Source organism: Balaenoptera acutorostrata, chromosome 2 (genome assembly GCF_949987535.1).
Source record: "Balaenoptera acutorostrata chromosome 2, mBalAcu1.1, whole genome shotgun sequence".
In the NCBI taxonomy this organism is placed as follows: domain Eukaryota; kingdom Metazoa; phylum Chordata; class Mammalia; order Artiodactyla; family Balaenopteridae; genus Balaenoptera; species Balaenoptera acutorostrata.
Window position 1 is genome coordinate 176167460 of NC_080065.1, and position 16418 is coordinate 176183877.

General features: G+C 55.1%; 1 protein-coding gene and 1 long non-coding RNA gene across 3 annotated transcripts; one reads left to right on the plus strand and one right to left on the minus strand.

Moving 5' to 3' along the window:
• Positions 1-706: 706 nt before the first annotated feature.
• On the minus strand, positions 707-16382 carry MAN2B1 (mannosidase alpha class 2B member 1). Of its 2 annotated transcripts, XM_007171938.3 has the most exons (24): positions 16161-16381; positions 15361-15463; positions 15014-15187; positions 14459-14652; positions 13699-13831; positions 13333-13478; positions 12775-12891; positions 9798-9883; positions 9593-9713; positions 9436-9514; positions 9138-9247; positions 8773-8880; positions 8344-8460; positions 6659-6832; positions 5448-5545; positions 5248-5365; positions 3574-3692; positions 3382-3483; positions 3118-3205; positions 2859-2939; positions 2205-2432; positions 1597-1752; positions 1395-1497; positions 822-1063 (listed from the first exon to the last, which is right to left on the minus strand). In XM_007171938.3, the coding sequence occupies exons 1-24, from the start codon at positions 16320-16322 to the stop codon at positions 954-956; spliced, it is 3027 nt and encodes a 1008-aa protein (XP_007172000.2). In that variant the 5' UTR covers positions 16323-16381; the 3' UTR covers positions 822-953. The 2 variants fall into 2 exon arrangements, with proteins under 2 accessions (XP_057397574.1, XP_007172000.2); XM_057541591.1 differs by lacking the exon at positions 1395-1497 and having other exon boundaries at positions 707-1063; positions 16161-16382.
• Positions 1935-4513, plus strand: LOC130707360 (uncharacterized). Its single transcript, XR_009007252.1, has 3 exons — positions 1935-2002; positions 2162-2457; positions 4240-4513. It is a non-coding gene; the product is annotated as an uncharacterized LOC130707360 (long non-coding RNA).
• Positions 16383-16418: the final 36 nt, after the last annotated feature.

Here is a 16418-nt window from a genome sequence, read left to right on the forward strand (position 1 = left end):
ATCTGAGAATCAGGGGCCCGAGCATCCAAACACTGTTCTCTACATGGGCTACAGGTGGGCTTGACATGCCCTCCCAGCCTCCAGACGCCTTCAAGGGAACCACACAAGACTGTATCGACTGGAGGGCAAGTCACTTCCTTTCAACTCTAAACCTCAGGTTTCATCCCAAGGTCTTCTTTCTCTGTAACAGACTCCAGAACACACCAGAACCAGGGTATGCCAGGCTCTCTACCTGTCTCCTGGGAGGCCCGAAGCTCCAGCCCACCTGTCCAAGGCCCCACTTTGGGGCCTGCCTCTAAGTCTTCCTCCACCCCAAGACCTCCCAGATTCCCCACCTTCAGGGTCGCAAGGTAAAGTCTGGGAGGCCCTGGGGTATGTCTGGCTTTCAGGGCCCAAGACAAGCCAGCACAAGCCTGCCCTTAGTGGCTTCTCAAAACAGCTGTGTCAGGGACTTCCCTGGCGGTCCAGTGGTTAGAACTTGGCGCTTTCACTACCGTGGCCCCGGGTTCAATCCCTGGTCTGGGAACTAAGATCTCACAAGCCGCAGGGCATGGCAAAAAACAAAACAGAACAAAAAAACCCCCAGCTGTGTCACAGCCCTAGTGGACGGAGGAGTGACGCAGGGGTGGAGGACAGAGTGGTAGGTGAGGTGGGGTGTGAACTGTGTAGACTCTGGTGAGAGGATTCAAACCAGCAAGTGGTCTTCCTGCAAGGCCTCGGGTCAAGGGTCAGTTAGGGTTTGCTGACCTTTCTGGGTCATAAATTCCACTGCCTTCAAAAAAAAAAAAAACAACCCACACTCAGTTACACCTGGACCTGAGTCTATTCTTGGTAGTGGCATTTTAATGGCTTTCCTTGGTGGTAGCAGCAGCAGCAAGAGGAGAAGGGGGAGAGTTTGCCCCGCCCCTGGAGGAGCAGGCTCAGGCTCTGGGGGAATCTTGCCTCCACCGGGTCTAGCTGTCCTCTTCCCATTGGACTGAGGCCAAGAAGGTGCGGATTTCCATGGGCTGTAGCGTGATGGTGGTGGAGACCAGCCGTGAAGGAGAAGGATGGGGTGTGGGGCCTGGGGAGGTGGAGGGGAGAAAGAGTGAGGGACGTAGACTTCCTTTGCCTTAAAATCCCTATGCCACCCCACACCACGCCTGTGCTCCCTCTCCTGAACACAGACATACCACCTTAAATCTGTCCCCAGGGCCTCACTCGCAGACCCTTCAACTGCTTCCCAGGGCCTAGATACCACCCCCAGATCCCCAAATCCCTCCCCAGTGCCTGGTCACCATCCTCACACCCACAAGTCCCACCCCAAGGACCGTCAAGCCAACGCCTGCCTCTATGGACCTGGTCAACATTCCCACACCTCCCACCCGGCCCCCAGCTCTGGGCAGGCCCCCAACCCGTGTTTGGTGTCCACTGGAGCCTGGAGGCGTGGGCCCGGAGCTGGTTGGCCGCCAGCGTGGTCTCCCGCAGGTCGGTGATGGTGAAGGCGGAGAACAGGTCCTGCGGGCAGTGGATGGGCCGGCCGGGCTGTGTTGGGACAAAGCTGGGGTTTCCCCTCCCGCCTCTCTCCTGTCTCCTTCCCACCTCCTTCCTCCTCACCGTCAAGTCCAAGGTCACCGGAGAGCTCAGGTTGCGGCCCGAGTCCTCCCCTACGGCGAACTGGTGCTCTAAGCGCAGCAGCAGCGTCTCCGGGCCCCAGCGGGCCAATGTTAGTAGATGCACGGAAGGCGGCAGCTCTCGGCGCAACCCGGAAAACTGCGGGTAAGAGTGGCGCGGGGCTGAGCCAGGAGGGGCGGGACTGAGCGGCTGTCAGGAGGCGGAGACCCAGCGTGGAGGGGCGGGCCTTGGCCGCGGTGAGGGGGCGGGGCTTACCCGGGGAGTGGCGGGGCTCACCCAGGACAGAGCCAATGAGGGGACGGGGCGGTGCCAGGTTGGGGGCAGAAAGGATTTGGTCTGAGACTGAGTTAGGGCGGGGAGGGAGAGTGGAGAGACCCGGCTGGAGGAGGTGAGTAGACGAGAGGGCCGGGCCAAGGCTGCCGGGGTGACGGGGCTGAGCTAAGGGGACTGGACTAGAATACGTCCTCCCCAGGACAGTAGGGGCAGGCGAGGTGGGTCCCAGTTAAGCCTAGGTAAATCCGCCCTCAACCCCGCCCCTCCTCTGCAGGCTTCCTTCGGGTCCTCTTTCTGCCGGCCCCACCGCCCCTCACCTGCGTGCGAGGGGCGACCTCGAGGCGGTAGGGGGCGCCGCCACCTCGGGCCAGCACCACCTGCGGGGCCAGGACCTCCTTCTCCGCCTGCAACCGGTGCCCGGCGGCCGCGGTCTGGGCCTTGTCCAGCAGCACGAGGTGGCGCCCTCGCACCCAAAGCCCTGACCCCTCCTCCAGCAACGGCTCCCCTACTCCGCGGGCATCGTCTCTCAGCAGCCTTCTGTGCACCTGCGGGGAGAGTGGCCAGGAGAGGGTGAGGGTCCTTCTAGCCAATTTCTGGGCCAGAAATTGGGTAAAAGCAAGTGGGAATTTCAAGAAAAATTGAAGATTGGGGTGGAACGGATGAGGACGAAGGTCTGGTAGGGGGTCCCCAGTAGAAGTGGGGATCCGACCTAACAAGGGACTAGGACAGAGGGAGGTAAGGATCTAATGCGGGCATGGATAGGGCAAATCAGGGCCTGGAGGGGAGGCTTGGGTAAGGATTGGATAAAAGCACGGAGTAAATGTCTCACATAGGAATGGAGGGCTCCACTTAGCGGGGACCACAAACGGAGGGATGCACCTAGCAACAGAAACTGGCTTCAAGGTCCTGCAGGGGGCCAGGGAGGGAACTGGTGGGAGGACCCTGACTTAGATGGGGCTCGGACCACTCACCATGAGCTCTAAGGAGCCGTCACTCAGGCTGCTGCCCCCCTGGGAGCGGTCAGTCAACACAGTCAGCTGCACGTTCCCATCCTGGGGGGCAAGGGGTGAGTGAGGGGCTGCACTTCCAGCCAGCCCTGGCCCCCAGGCAGGCCTCACAAGGATGGTGGAGACTGCTGAGGACAGTCGGGAGATGTTAAGAATGAGAGGTAACCCCTGCTCTGTAAAGGGGTGTCAGGAAGATGTCGGGAGCAGGATGGGGGATGGGTACCGTGATGTAAATGCGACTGTTAACTGGATAGTAGTTTCCCGCCACTGGCTCAGTCTGGTTCAGCTTCCAGGTGAGTCGATAATCCCGCCTGGGGTGGGGTGGGATCTGATCAGGCCTGGGGTCTGGCTCCCCTTCCCCGTTCACCCACTCCTCACTCCCCCCTCACCCTCTCCCTCCCACACTCATTAGGATCAGCAGGTGCCCCCACTGGCCCTGGGCCCCAACAGACCACAGACCACCCCTCAGTGCCCCCAGTCACCCCACCTCCTCTCCAGGATCTCCCGGCCATTGCTGTCAGTGTAGAAGAGTCCGTCTGTCTCCAGCACAGTGTCAAAGCGACTGATGACTTCCTTCCCCCAGCCATCACTGTACCCAATGGGATGGCAAGGTGGTGAGCCTCACCTTAACTCCACTCTGCCCTTCGCTCAGCCCCCACTCCCAGCCTCCACCACTCACCCCACAGGTATTGGCCCCACCGTCCACTCCAGCTCCAGGTGCCGCTGTCCCGGGTACAGGCGAACCACCTGGGAACACCAGGCTGAGAAGTTCTGGTGCACTTCCTGCACCAAGGCTGTCTGCAGGCATATGGGGGTGAAGGGCAGGTGTAAGCGTGCAGCTGAGCAGAGGTGAGCCCTGCAAATGTCCACTCCTGCTGTGAAGCTCACAAAGGCCTACATCAGGGTCAACCCTGCTAATAGCTTGGGAGCCCCACCCACCTCCCCCACCTGCCTAGGTGTGATGCCCACACTTTGTACCTCAGTCACAGCCATGTAATTTTTTGAGTTTGGCATACATGCTTGCTGCCCACCATTACCCTATCTCTCCTCCTTAGAACAGATTCTAGCTTAGCACATGGCTACTGGGAATAGACTGTACTGTTTCATCTTCCCTGAGGTTCTGAGTAGCTGTGTGACCATATTGGGCCCAGTCAAAGTGGTGTGAACAATGTTCCTTGCCCCTTTCCCTCTTCCAGTGGCTCAAATGCAAATGTGATGGCTGGAGCTTGAGCAGCCATCTTGGGCCATGAGGTGGAAGCTGAATGTTAAGGAGGGTAGAGCAATAAGATAGAAGACTAGGACTTCCCTGGTGGCACAGTGGTTAAGAATCTGCCTTCCAATTCAGGGGACATGGGTTCGAGCCCTGGTCCAGGAAGATCCCACATGCCACAGAGCAACTAAGCCTGTGTGCCACAACTACTGAGCCTGCATTCTAGAGCCCGCAAGCCACAACTACTGAAGCCCGCGTGCCTAGAGTCCATGCTCCACAACAAGAGAAGCTGCCGCAATGAGAAGCCTGCGCGCCGTAATGAAGAGTAGCCCCCCCGCTCTCCGCAACTAGAGAAAAAGCCCACACACAGCAACAAAGACCCAACGCAGCCAAAAAATTTTTTTAAATTAAAAAATAAAAAAAGATAGAAGACTAGATGACTACTGAACCATCCCACCTGCCCGGACTTTCCATTAGATGGAAAGAAACTTCCATCTTGTTTTAGGCATGGTTAATTTGGGTAACTCTGTTACAGGAAGCAAAACTATATCCTAATACAGTGACCCAAGCATGCAGGCGTTCACCTCAAGGAGAATCATGTCAAATGTGAGGTTTGCCGTTACCTGCCCCATTCCCACCCTAAGAGGAAACGTCAACGAGAGGCCCCAGGAAACCCCACAAGCCTGAGCCCCTGTTCCCAGCCAGATACACCCTCAAATATCCACCCTAACTTAGAATCACCCAAGCCCTATCCAAGTGTGAACCTTTAAATATCCACCCCAGATAAAATCCCCTCCTACCACAGATCCTTGGTGAAATCTGCAAGCAGTTACACCTGGCTCTCCCTATCTGTTGGCCAAATGGGAACACCCCACCCCCAATTTCAAAAGCTAAGTATAATCTTGACACTCACAACAGATGTGAATGCCTTTCTATGTGCTTCCATGGCGTGACTGTCACACAACCAGCCATGAATATCAACCCTGTGGGAGGATCCTCAAGTATTCCCCTCGGGTCTTAGCCTTCTTATTTGTTGGAGATGTAAATCCTCCCCCCACCGCACACACGGCACACCCCCCTCCACACACACACCCCCCACATGCCCCATCCACAGGTGCCCACTCATCAGTCTTAACCCCTTACCTTCACAAGGTGGGTTTGAGCCCAGTGGCTCACAAGCAGTGGTTCCTGTCGGTTGGGTCTGAAGATGTAGGCACCTGAGACCTGGGAGCTTAGACTGTTGCCTGTACTGGCGTTGTACCTGGGGCCAGGGCAGGTGAGAGTCAGGCAAGGGACCCCAGTTCTGCTCACACCTGCTCCCTGACCTGGTGGTCCTCCCTCACCAGTAGAAGGCTTGGCGAACAGGCAGCCGGAGGTTCTGGTCCAGGTTCTCCAACTCCATCAAGAGCCCTGAGTCAGGGTCAAACCTAGCCCGGATGTACTGGGGAGAAAAGGGTGGACAGACATTAATGACCACCGCTTCAGCCAACGGCAGCTTCATCCTTCCTGGGGCTCAGGAGAAAACCCTGGAGTCACCCACCCTTCCCTCCTCTCTCTCTCTCACTCCTCATCTCTGACTCTTTTAGCAAATCCGAACAGCTCCGCTTTCTACCTTACCCTCAATCTGACCACTTCTCACCACCTCCATGGCATTCCTGGACTGCAGCCAACCCCTTCCTGGTGTCCCACCTTCCATGCTCACTCCCCAGTCTTTTCCCCCCATAACCGCCAAAAGGTGCCTGTAACACCAGAAGTGAGATCACAGCCCATCTGCTCAGGACCCAGGCTGCTTATGCAACTGACAGAGGAACCACAGTGCCAGGACCCACAAGATTTTTAGGACCCATGGAAAAGTATAAATCTCAATTTCTTTTAGGTTCAGAAGCAAACTTGAATGAAATAATAATGAATATATTATACTGAAGCCTGCATGGTTAATATTCATGTTAATATCCATACTATCATGAAATACAATTTTTAACATATTTTTATGGAAGGAGGGACCCACAAAGCCCAAAGTGCTAGGACCCACAAGAGTCTTAATGCAACCCTGTTTCTCCCATGGTTCCTTCACAGTAAAAGCCAGAGTCCTCCCCTCAGCCTGCCCTTAAGGCTCACATGATCTGACCTATCACCTCCACCCCAACACCCTGTTTCAGCCACACTGAGTGTTCTTTGAACACCCAACACCTGCCTACTTGAGGGCTTTTGTGTCTGCTGCTCCCTACCTGACTGGATCCCTCTTCCCCCAAATGGCCACACGGCTCCCTCACCCAAGTCTCTGACATGCCTCACTTAATTTGCAAAACCCTACCTCCATCAGCTCTGACATTTCTGTCAAGTGTCACCCATGATTACATTGGGTCCTCATAACAGCCCCAGGAGAGGACACTGAGGCTCAAAGGAAGAGGGTCACTCACTTGAGGACACACAATGGGGGGCTGATGATGCTAGACCATGAACCTAAGACCCACTGACCCAGGGTCCATGTGGCTTACTGCCACATCTCAAATTTGTCACCCAGGAATGGAAGGGGATATGAATAGGGTCTCACCTCATTCTGGATGACCAAGACACGAGACCAGGGCTTCTGGGATCTGGGATGGTGGATGTGGGCCTGGGGGCTTTGGCCAGGCACCTGGGTTACTGAGTAGATGCTGAAGCCCAAGGCAGGCACTGAGGCTGAGAAAAGCAGATCCTGACTGTCTGAGCTGGGAATCATCACCACCTCGGGTAAGGGAGGAAGGAAACCAAGTCAAGAAGCTGTGAGTACACATATAAAGCCACACCACACATACAGGGAGGGGTCAAACTTGAGGAGGGGAAGGAGTTCCAGGATGGGGAGAAGAAATTTAGGAGTTGGGCAGAGGCGATGCGAGTGTCAGAAATGCTGAGTTAAAGACTGCAAAGAGGGAATTCCCTGGCAGTCTAGTGATTAGGACTCAGCGCTTCCACTGCAGGGGGCACATGGGTTCGATCCCTGATTGGGGAACAAAGATCCTGCAAGCTGCATGGCCAAAAAAAAAAAAAAAAAGATTGCGAAGATTCATAAGGTGGGAAAAATCCACTAGGAGGGTGGAGCTACTGTGGGAGGTGGGAGAAGTGAGGGAGTAAATGCAGGAAGAGATCCTTGAGACAGGGGAGGGAGGGAAAGACAGATTCTTGGGGGAGGAAGAGGTTAGTGGGAAGAGGCCTTCCAGGATAAGGGGAATATTCATAAACAGGAAACTTTTTCATGGGGGGATATTTAAAAGGGGAAGAGGGCTTCCCTGGTGGCACAGTGGTTAAGAATCCGCCTGCCAATGCAGGGAACACGGGTTCAAGCCCTGGTCCGGGAAGATCCCACATGCTGTGGAGCAACTAAGCCCGTGCACCACAACTACTGAGCCTGAGCTTTAGAGCCCGCGTGCCACAACTACTGAGCCTGCGTGCCACAACTACTGAAGCCCACGCACCTACAGCCTGTGCTCCGCAACAAGAGAAACCACTGCAATGAGAAGAACCCGCACCACAACGAAGAATAGCCCCCTTGGGCTTCCCTGGTGGCGCAGTGGTTGAGAGTCTGCCTGCCGATGCAGGGGACACGGGTTCGAGCCCTGGTCTGGGAAGATCCCACATGCCGCGGAGCAACTAAGCCCGTGTGCCACAACTACTGAGCCTGCGCGTCTGGAGCTGTGCTCCGCAACGAGAGCCCGCAACAGTGAGAGGCCCGCGCACCGCGATGAAGAGTGGCCCCCGCTCGCCACAACTGGAGAAAGCCCTCACACAGAAACGAAGAACCAATACAGCCAAAAAATTAAAAATAAATAAATAAATAAATAAATAAATAAATAATGTATGTTTAAAAAAGAAAAGAATAGCCCCCGCTCGCCGCAACTAGAGAAAGCCCACGTGCAGCATAAAAGACCCAACGCAGCCAAAAATAAATAAATAAAATACATTTTTAAAAAGGGGGGGGGGAAGATACTCATGGGAGGGGGGAATGTTCCCAAGGGATATTAAGGGGTAGAGGGGGAAGATATTCAGAGGAAGAGACAGTAATGGGCAGAAGGTGTTCATGGAGGGGGAGGTATCCAAGAGAGGGAGGTGTCCATGAAAGGAGAGATCCATGGAGGGAAATAAACCTGCGGGAAGTGTCCACGGGGCCAAGAGAGAAATGCCCATGGCGGGAGGTTTCCAAGGGGTTAGGTATTCATGGGTTGTGGTATTCAGGGAAAAATATTTGTCGAGTGGGCTTACATCGCTGGGCACAACTGTGCCACTGGGGTCCCTCACGAGGAAAACGTGTTTGCTGACAGGCAGCCGCACCATCCAATCCACTTTCCGCCCCAAGGGGTTATAAATGGTCACCTGGAACTGGGGTGGGAGGGTCAGAGCAGGCACGGGTCACCATAGGCCTTCTGCAAATCCACCCACCATGTGCAGCAACGTCCCTGGGTGATTCAAACCCCCAAGTGGTGCACTGGTCTCCGTCCTGCCGCAGCATCACTGAGCCCCCAGTGACCTCGCCCCATAGTGATCAGCAACCGGCTGAGGCTTCGAGAGCCCATCAGCCCCGCCTCCTTTCCGCGCCGCCGCCGCCGGGCGGTTTCGCCGGCTCTCGTCCCACCCACCACCCACGGGACCGGTCCCCCCCGGCCCCGCCCCTCCCCGTCCAGGCCAGCTCACGCTCTCCGAGGTCTGGGTGAGCGGACAAACGCTGATGTTGAGCTTGCGACAGAACATGAAGTCCTCCTTGGAGCCACTGAGCCGCGCCAGCGCATTGCTCAGGAGAACCTGGGCAGGCGCGTAAAGTGAAAGGTATGCTCTGGCCGCCACGCGCGTCTCCTCCTCGCCGCCCCGCCCCCAGCCTCGCCCCTGCCTTCTCCGCCCCTCCCATCCCAGGACCCGCCCCTCCTTCCACAAGCCCCGCCCCACGAGCCCTTCCAGACGCCACTCCGCTGTTTTCGACCGCGCCCCGTACTGGCCCCGCCCCTTCTGTTCCAGGGCCTGCCCCTTCCTGTCTCCGCCTCTCCCAGGCTTCGCCCTCGCACCTCGCAGGGCCCCCAGCCTTCTGCAAGTTGGCGAGCGTAGTCATTGGCCACGTGCTGGCGGGAGGTGCCGCTGACCGCATCGTGGTGCTGGAGCACGGCCATCGCCTCATCTGCAGGCAGATGGTGAGCCGGGTGGGGTCTCCGCAGGACTCTCGGCCCCCCACCCCAAGGAGACGTGAAAAGTCATGTGCTGGCAGGCTGGGTTCTTAGGGGCTTTAAGAAGGGACTCGAGGGGGCAGTGGAGGTCTAGAGTCCAGCTTCAGCCTCGCCCCCGTCCCCTCACCCGCTGGACACCTACTGAGGGGTGCACTGTCTCCAGAACCATAGGGTCCCACGTTGGCTGCCGGACCCACCAGCGCCTCCAGCTGGTTGCACACCTGTAGAGCAGGGGGTATGCTGGGGCACCAGGCCTGTCAGGACCCCTGAGCCACCCCTTGAGCCTGGCGCCCACCTACCTGCAGGAAGTTGTAGCTTAGGCGCTCATAGCGTTTGAGGGCAGGCCGGCTGGAAAAGTAACCGGTCCAGAACATGTGGGGGCCGTCGGCGTAGGGGAAGAAATCATCCTCTTTCAGCGACCTGCAACGGCAGCGGCATTGAGGGCAGGGTCACGACCCACAGGGCATGCCACCCACCCCCAGGCTCCCCAGTCCCCCCAAGTACCAGGTGAGGTTGGCCTTGTTCAGCTGCCAGAGATAACAGGCCGGAGTGGAGTAGAGAACATTGACGCGGCTCCCGTTGGCCTGTTGCTGCGGGGAGGTGTCAGTGTGTGAGCCCTCAGGAGCCCAGGGAGGGGGGGGCCCACAAGCGTGCACAAACCTACTCACACACACACATGTGCACACATTCATGCATCCAGTCGGTTCAGATTCTCTTAATACACAGTTTGAGTGCAAACCAATGGCCAAGTGTGAAAATGAATGTTGGCCGAAGCTAAATATTACCAGCTTGGAGAGAATTTCAGGGATGCAAGAATAAACCTGAGATTTTACTAAACTTTAAATAATTCCAATTTTATTATTTAAAACTTTCATGGAAAAACTAAATATGACATTATAGGACAGGAGTAATAACTCCTCAGCACTGTAAGGTTATTGCCAGATGACACAACTGTTACAATGAATGGAGGCTCACTTTCAACTGAGGGAGGTGGAGGAACAAGAAGGTGACCTCCGTGAGTTAAAGGATGTTTGTTCTGCTCGAGTTGTGTCCCTAGTGCCTCGTACACAGTAGGTGCTCAATAAACACTTGAATGACCTAGAGAATATTATACTTAGTGAAGTCAGAGAAAGACAGATACTATATGATATCACTTATATGTGGAATCTAAAAAATAATACAAATGAATCTATATACAAAACAGAAACAGACTCACAGACATAGAAAACAAACTTATGGTTACCTAAGGGGAAAGGGGGGGGGGGGAGGGATAAATTAGGAGTATAGGATTGACAGATATAATCTACTATACATAAAATAGATAAGCAACAAGGATTTACTGTATAACACAGGGATTTATATTTGACATCTTGTAATAACCTATAATAGAAAATAACCTGAAAAATATATATATAACTGAATCACTTTGCTGTACACCTGAAACTAATACAATATTTGTAATACAATACAATATTGTAAATCAACTATACTTTAATTAAAAAAATAAACAAAACAAACACTTGAGTGAATGAAGTGCATAGGACTACATGCCTTTATGTGCAGACACACATCTACACCCCTGAACACACACTCATGTACAGATTTACATACATACACACTGTATTCACTGAGCAAACAATCACTTGATTCTGCAGCATGCTCAGGATTGTGGACACAATTTACAACCAGAGGCTAGCCCTGCTCTCACGGTATTCACAGCCAAGTGCAGAGGAGAGAAACTGAACAGATAGTCAGTTGGTTACAGTCAGCCTAGATGTATCATCACAGGTATTTGTGGGGACTCCTGTGAGCACAGAGGAAAGAGCAAGAGCTTGGCTGGGGCCTGGTGAAGGCTTCCTAGAGAAGAAGACATTGCAACTGGTGTCTTGAAGAAGCAGCAGAAGATTTTCAGCCCCAAATAATAATAATAAACAACCATAATACTTATTATTTACCTGGCACTGGTCTACTGGTCTATGCAAATGAACTCATTAAACTTTCATCAATAGCCCTGTCAGCTGGGAACCACCATTATGCCCATTTCCTAGATAAGAAAATTGAGGCACTGACTGCTTAAGAACATTCCTCAAGGTCACAGAGCCAGTAAGTGGCAAAACCAGGATTTGAACCAAAGGAACTCCATTTCCAGTAAAATGGAGTGTGTGAAGGAGCAGGCAGGAGAAAAACCAAAAGAATGTGATCTTCTGGCAGCCCAGGAACACGGTATTTGCAGGAGGAAGCAGTCAAGGTGTTGAAGCCTCCTCAGGGACCAGGGGCTTGGGGAGGAGTGGGAAATGTCTTCTGGAAGGCCCTTGGTGACGTTACGGAGAGCTGTTTTTGGTGAAACAGCAGTGCAGGGAGCACGTGGAAGGTGAGGACATTAAAGACTGTGCCAGGGCTTCTCTGGTGGCGCAGTGGTTAAGAATCTGCCTGCCAATGCAGGGGACACAGGTTCAATCCCTGGTCCGGGAAGATCCCATATGCCGCGGAGTAGCTAAGCCCGTGCGCCACAACTACTGAGCCTGAGCCCTAGAGCCTGCAAGCCACAACTACTGAGCCCACGTGCCACAACTATGAAGCCTGCGCGCCTAGAGCCCGTGCTCCGCAACAAGAGAAGCCACAACAATGAGAAGCCCGCGCACCGCAACAAGGAATAGCCCCCGCTCACAACTAGAGAAAGCCCGCGCACAGCAACGAAGACCCAACATAGCCATAAATAAATAAATAAATTTTTTTTAAAAATAAATAAAAATAAAAAAGACTGTGCCAGTAGACAACTCTGGGGATGAAATGATGGGGGGGGGGGGAGACGAGGTTCTGTGCTGATGGGAGAGTGACTGCCTGCCCACACAACCACAGACCACTTACAGAGGCCACATCAATACATCCACAGTAGACAGAATAATGGCCACCAAAAGATGTCCATGTCCTAATCCCCAGAACCTGTGACTATGTTAGGTTACATGGCAAAAGGGAATTAAGACTGCAGAATTAAGGCTGTTAATCAGCTGACCTTAAACTAGAGAGATTATCCTGGATTATCTAGTGGGTCCAATGTAATCACAAGGGTCTCTAAAAGTTGAAGAGGGAGGAGAAAGAAGTGAGAGTGAGAAAAAGAGATGTAACACCAGAGGCAGGGTCAGAGAGCTGCTATGTTGCTGGCTTTGAAGATGGAGGAGGGGGCCATGAGCCAAGGAATGTGGGCAGCCTCTAGAAGCTGGGCAAGGCAAGGAGACTTTTCCCTAGAGCTTTCAGAAGGAATGCAGCCCTGCTGACATCTTGATTTTAGCCCAGTGAGACCCATGTCAGACTTGTGACCTACAGAACTGTAAGATAACATGATTTCTGTTGTTTTAAGCCACTAAGTTTGTGGTAACTTGTTAAAGCAGCAATAGAAAACTAAGATAGCACCCATAGATAATGTACGTGACCCAAGGCCCAGGGATACAAGTACAGGTGCCCACGGGGTAGGCACACTCACCTGGGCGTTGACCAGCTGGATGAGCTTGTCAAGGTTCTTGAACCACATGTTGGCATTCTCATATTGGAAGTCTGAGCCCATGGTCATCACAGTGTGGTTGGTGCGGTATTGCTGGCCCTGTAGGTGGGATGGGGGGTGTCCTCAAGCCAGGGTGTCCTGGGCCACCCCTGTGGACAGCTGTGTCTCGATATATATGTGGTCAAGAATGTGGGTGCACAGAGGCATGGGGGGCAGGGGTGGAAGTGTGTCACGTGGGAGCAGAGGGACATACAGAAAAATAGCCACAAGCTGTTGAGTAATTCTCTTGGGCTCACCACCCAGACGTGGGTACTGAGGCACTGTGCCATGCTGTCTCATGATCATGGTGGAGGTGTGCAGTGGTGCAGGGGTCCGCATTTCTAGTCAGGAATGCACACAAATCCAGGAGGAGGGCATAGTGATGGTGAACGGAATACTACCTTCCTCCGAGGATGGTGAGGAGGTGCTAGGGATTGCCTGGGCCGGTGGAAGGGCCCCGTGCATGTACACCAGAGGCACAGGTTCTGGGTACCAGGTTACCTGGGCAGTGGCCAACTTCAGGAAGTAATGGACCAGGTCCTTGGCGTTGTACTCAGGGCTGAGTGGGTCCTCCACAAAGGGCCTGTCGGCACACAGCGTGTCCCAGCACAGACCATCCGGTGGGTTGTAAATGTTGGGGAGTACACCTGTGGACCGCACCAGGCTCAGGGGTGGCCCCACCCCCTAGACCTGCCAGGCCCCACAGGGGACGGACTTCAGAATTTGCGGGGCCCAGTGCAAAGTGCAAATGCTGGGCCCTTGTTCCTAAATTACTAAGAATTTCAAGACAGTGACAGCTGGCTATAAAACCAAGCCCAGGGCCCTTCTGAGCGTGGGGGCAGCCCTCTCCCCACTCCACCCCCTTACTGGTGAAGAGGTCCGCGGTGGGGGGCTTCAGGCTGGCGCTGGCCCGCCACACCTGCTCCATTTCCATCTTCTCCTTCCGTGCACTCTTGTCTTGATAATCCAGGCGTCCGAAGAAGAAGCCGTCAAAACCCATCTAGAGGTGGGGCAGGATGAGGAGCGGGATGGGAGAGCAGGAGAGGGCAGGATAAATAAGGGCCTAGCCCTCTCCTCACCAACCGCCACCCCTTCAGAGCACGGATAGAAAAACCAGGTCTAAAACCAGGGAGGCCCTCCAGTTCATTTCGAACTTGGGGAGGGTCGGGAAGTCCTGCGGGAGCGCCGGGAGGGAACTGATCCAACGCTAGAACCCACCACCTTCCCCAGCTCAAGGAGGTCTTACCCTTTCCGCAGCCTAAGCACGGGAAGGAGGCGGGGTCATGGCACAGGTAATGAAGCCAGCGGAAAAACGGTAGGCCATCGCTTGCCACCCCACTTGGGGAGGAGCCAGGATCAGAGCAGACGGGGTGGGGTCGGGGAGGGGGAGGAGCCAGCTGGACATGAGGGTGCGGGGGGGTCAGCCTAGGCTGGGACAGGGCAGGGTCAAGGCCAGAGCAGAAAAGGAATGGGATTCACAGGTCACCCAAGAGGCAGGGTCTCAAGGGGCGAGAGGGCCAGGGGCAGGGCCTGGTCCGAGTGAACTTTCAGGGAAGGGAGGGGCTTGAGTGACCGGGGGAGGAGTCAGAGGGAATGACGGGGCTGGCCCAAGAGGCCAGGAAAAGACCTGCGCGAACAGCGAGGCCTGCTCCCTAGAGTGGCCGAAGGGGTCGATGTGCCAAGCCACACGGGGGCGCCCGTCGCTGCCAAACGTGTCCTCCAGGAAGCGCAGCCCGAGTGTCATCTGGTCGATGATGGCTCCGTAGTGGGTGGCCGCCTCATCGTTCATCACCCAGCCACCATTGGCAAACTCTAGGCGTCCTGTGCCGGGAGGGGCAAAGTCCAAGTCAGCTGTCAGGGCCAGGAGTGGAGCCGGGGTTGGTGATGCCGGGACGAGAAGACCTGCCTGCATGCCCAGGCCTGAGAGGCGAAGAGAGGTCACCCCCAGGCCAGTGTAGAGAGATACTGAACAGAAGGCCTCCTGGCATGGCAGGCTTTCCAGAGGATTCACTGGAGGTGGGGCCTTACAGGACGCACAGGAGTTCTCCAAATACAGAGAAATTCCAGGCAGGTGCAGCCACATACAGGCAACACTTGGTATGATAAAAATCTCAGAAGCCAGAGTAGTAGAAACAGAAGTTGGGCTGGGTTTCCTCTTTTCACTTCCTTAGGGCAGGCTCACCCTGGCGCACCAGGTCCCGCACGATTTCCTGCGTTGCATTTGTCTGCTGTCGCCACCAACGAGAAAAGAAAGCGATTTCCACATAGATGAAGCGGCGGGTGGGCTCCGCCAGCAGGGAAGAGATGACCGAGTCTAGGATGTACTGCACGCCCGCGTGCTGGACATCATTCTGGACTGTGGGAATAGGGGTCAGGCAGTCAGGGACCAGCAAGCCAAGGGGCATATTCCTAGACACAGGAGCCCAAGCTGGGCATTGCCCCCACCCTAATGTCCAGGGCTGAAAAAGAATTCGAGGGGCTCCGAGGGGCCATGGGAGTCCTAGGGGTCAGTCCCCACCCTCTACTCACTGCCGTAGAAGTACTGGTCCACCGTCTTGAGCCAGCCCACATCATCATGTGTGTGGGGCACCAGGTGCACGTTCAGCATGTCCGGCTCCACCTTGGGGCATGTCTGCACAGGGACCCCAAACACAAACACACATACCCTGTCAATAACCCCAAGGTTAAGAGGCAGGCTGCAGTGGGGCGTTGGGGAGGACATAAGGTGAGCCTTGATTTAGAGGCAAGTGACTCAGGTGGGGCCAGGCCCTCCCAGGGAGGACACACATAGTTGTGTCACAGATGCAACTCCCACCTGACACAACTCAGAGCACCTCTCATTCACACCCTGGGGGAATAATAGTAGTAGCTAATGTTTATTAAGCATTTGCAAATACCAAGCAGTCAGCCTGGGGGGTGGGGGCGATATTATCTCCAGTTTTCAGATGAGAACACTGAGGATCAGAGAGGGGAAGTGACTTGGCCAAGATCACGCAGCCAGGAAGTGGAGGAGCCAAGCTAGAACTTCAGGCAGCTGACTCCCAGCTCTCCACCAGTCCTCTCCACACATACAGCTCCTCGCCCGCTCACGTCCAATCACACAGGTAAATGCATGCAAAGTCCAGAAGCAAGGGAGGCAGACACAGACAGCCCCATTCTCAGACACGCACAGCCAGACTTCTCAATGACACAAAGCATGCACTCAGACCACACTGTCATATTAGCAACCATTCACTATGCACCCACAAAACAGACCCACCCACACCTTCGGACCCTACTGGAGGCTTCACTCTGGCTCTTGTACATTTCCGCTCGCTGGCCGCGCTCACCTGGTATCCCGCGGCCCAAGCGCTGGGCGTCGCCAGCAACAACAAAAAGAGAAAGGAGAGAAGCGGGATCGATGGCCACAGCGCCCAGGAGCTCGTCCGGGACCCCGCCGCGCCCCGGCCGCCGCCAGCGTAGACCCCCGAAGACCGCGCGTCAGCGCCCATGGCTCTAACGCCGCCGCTGCCGCCACCGCCGCCACCGCCGCCACCTCCTCCGCCTCCGCCTCCCGGGGGTTCCCGGGCCTGGCTGGGGCCGGGTAA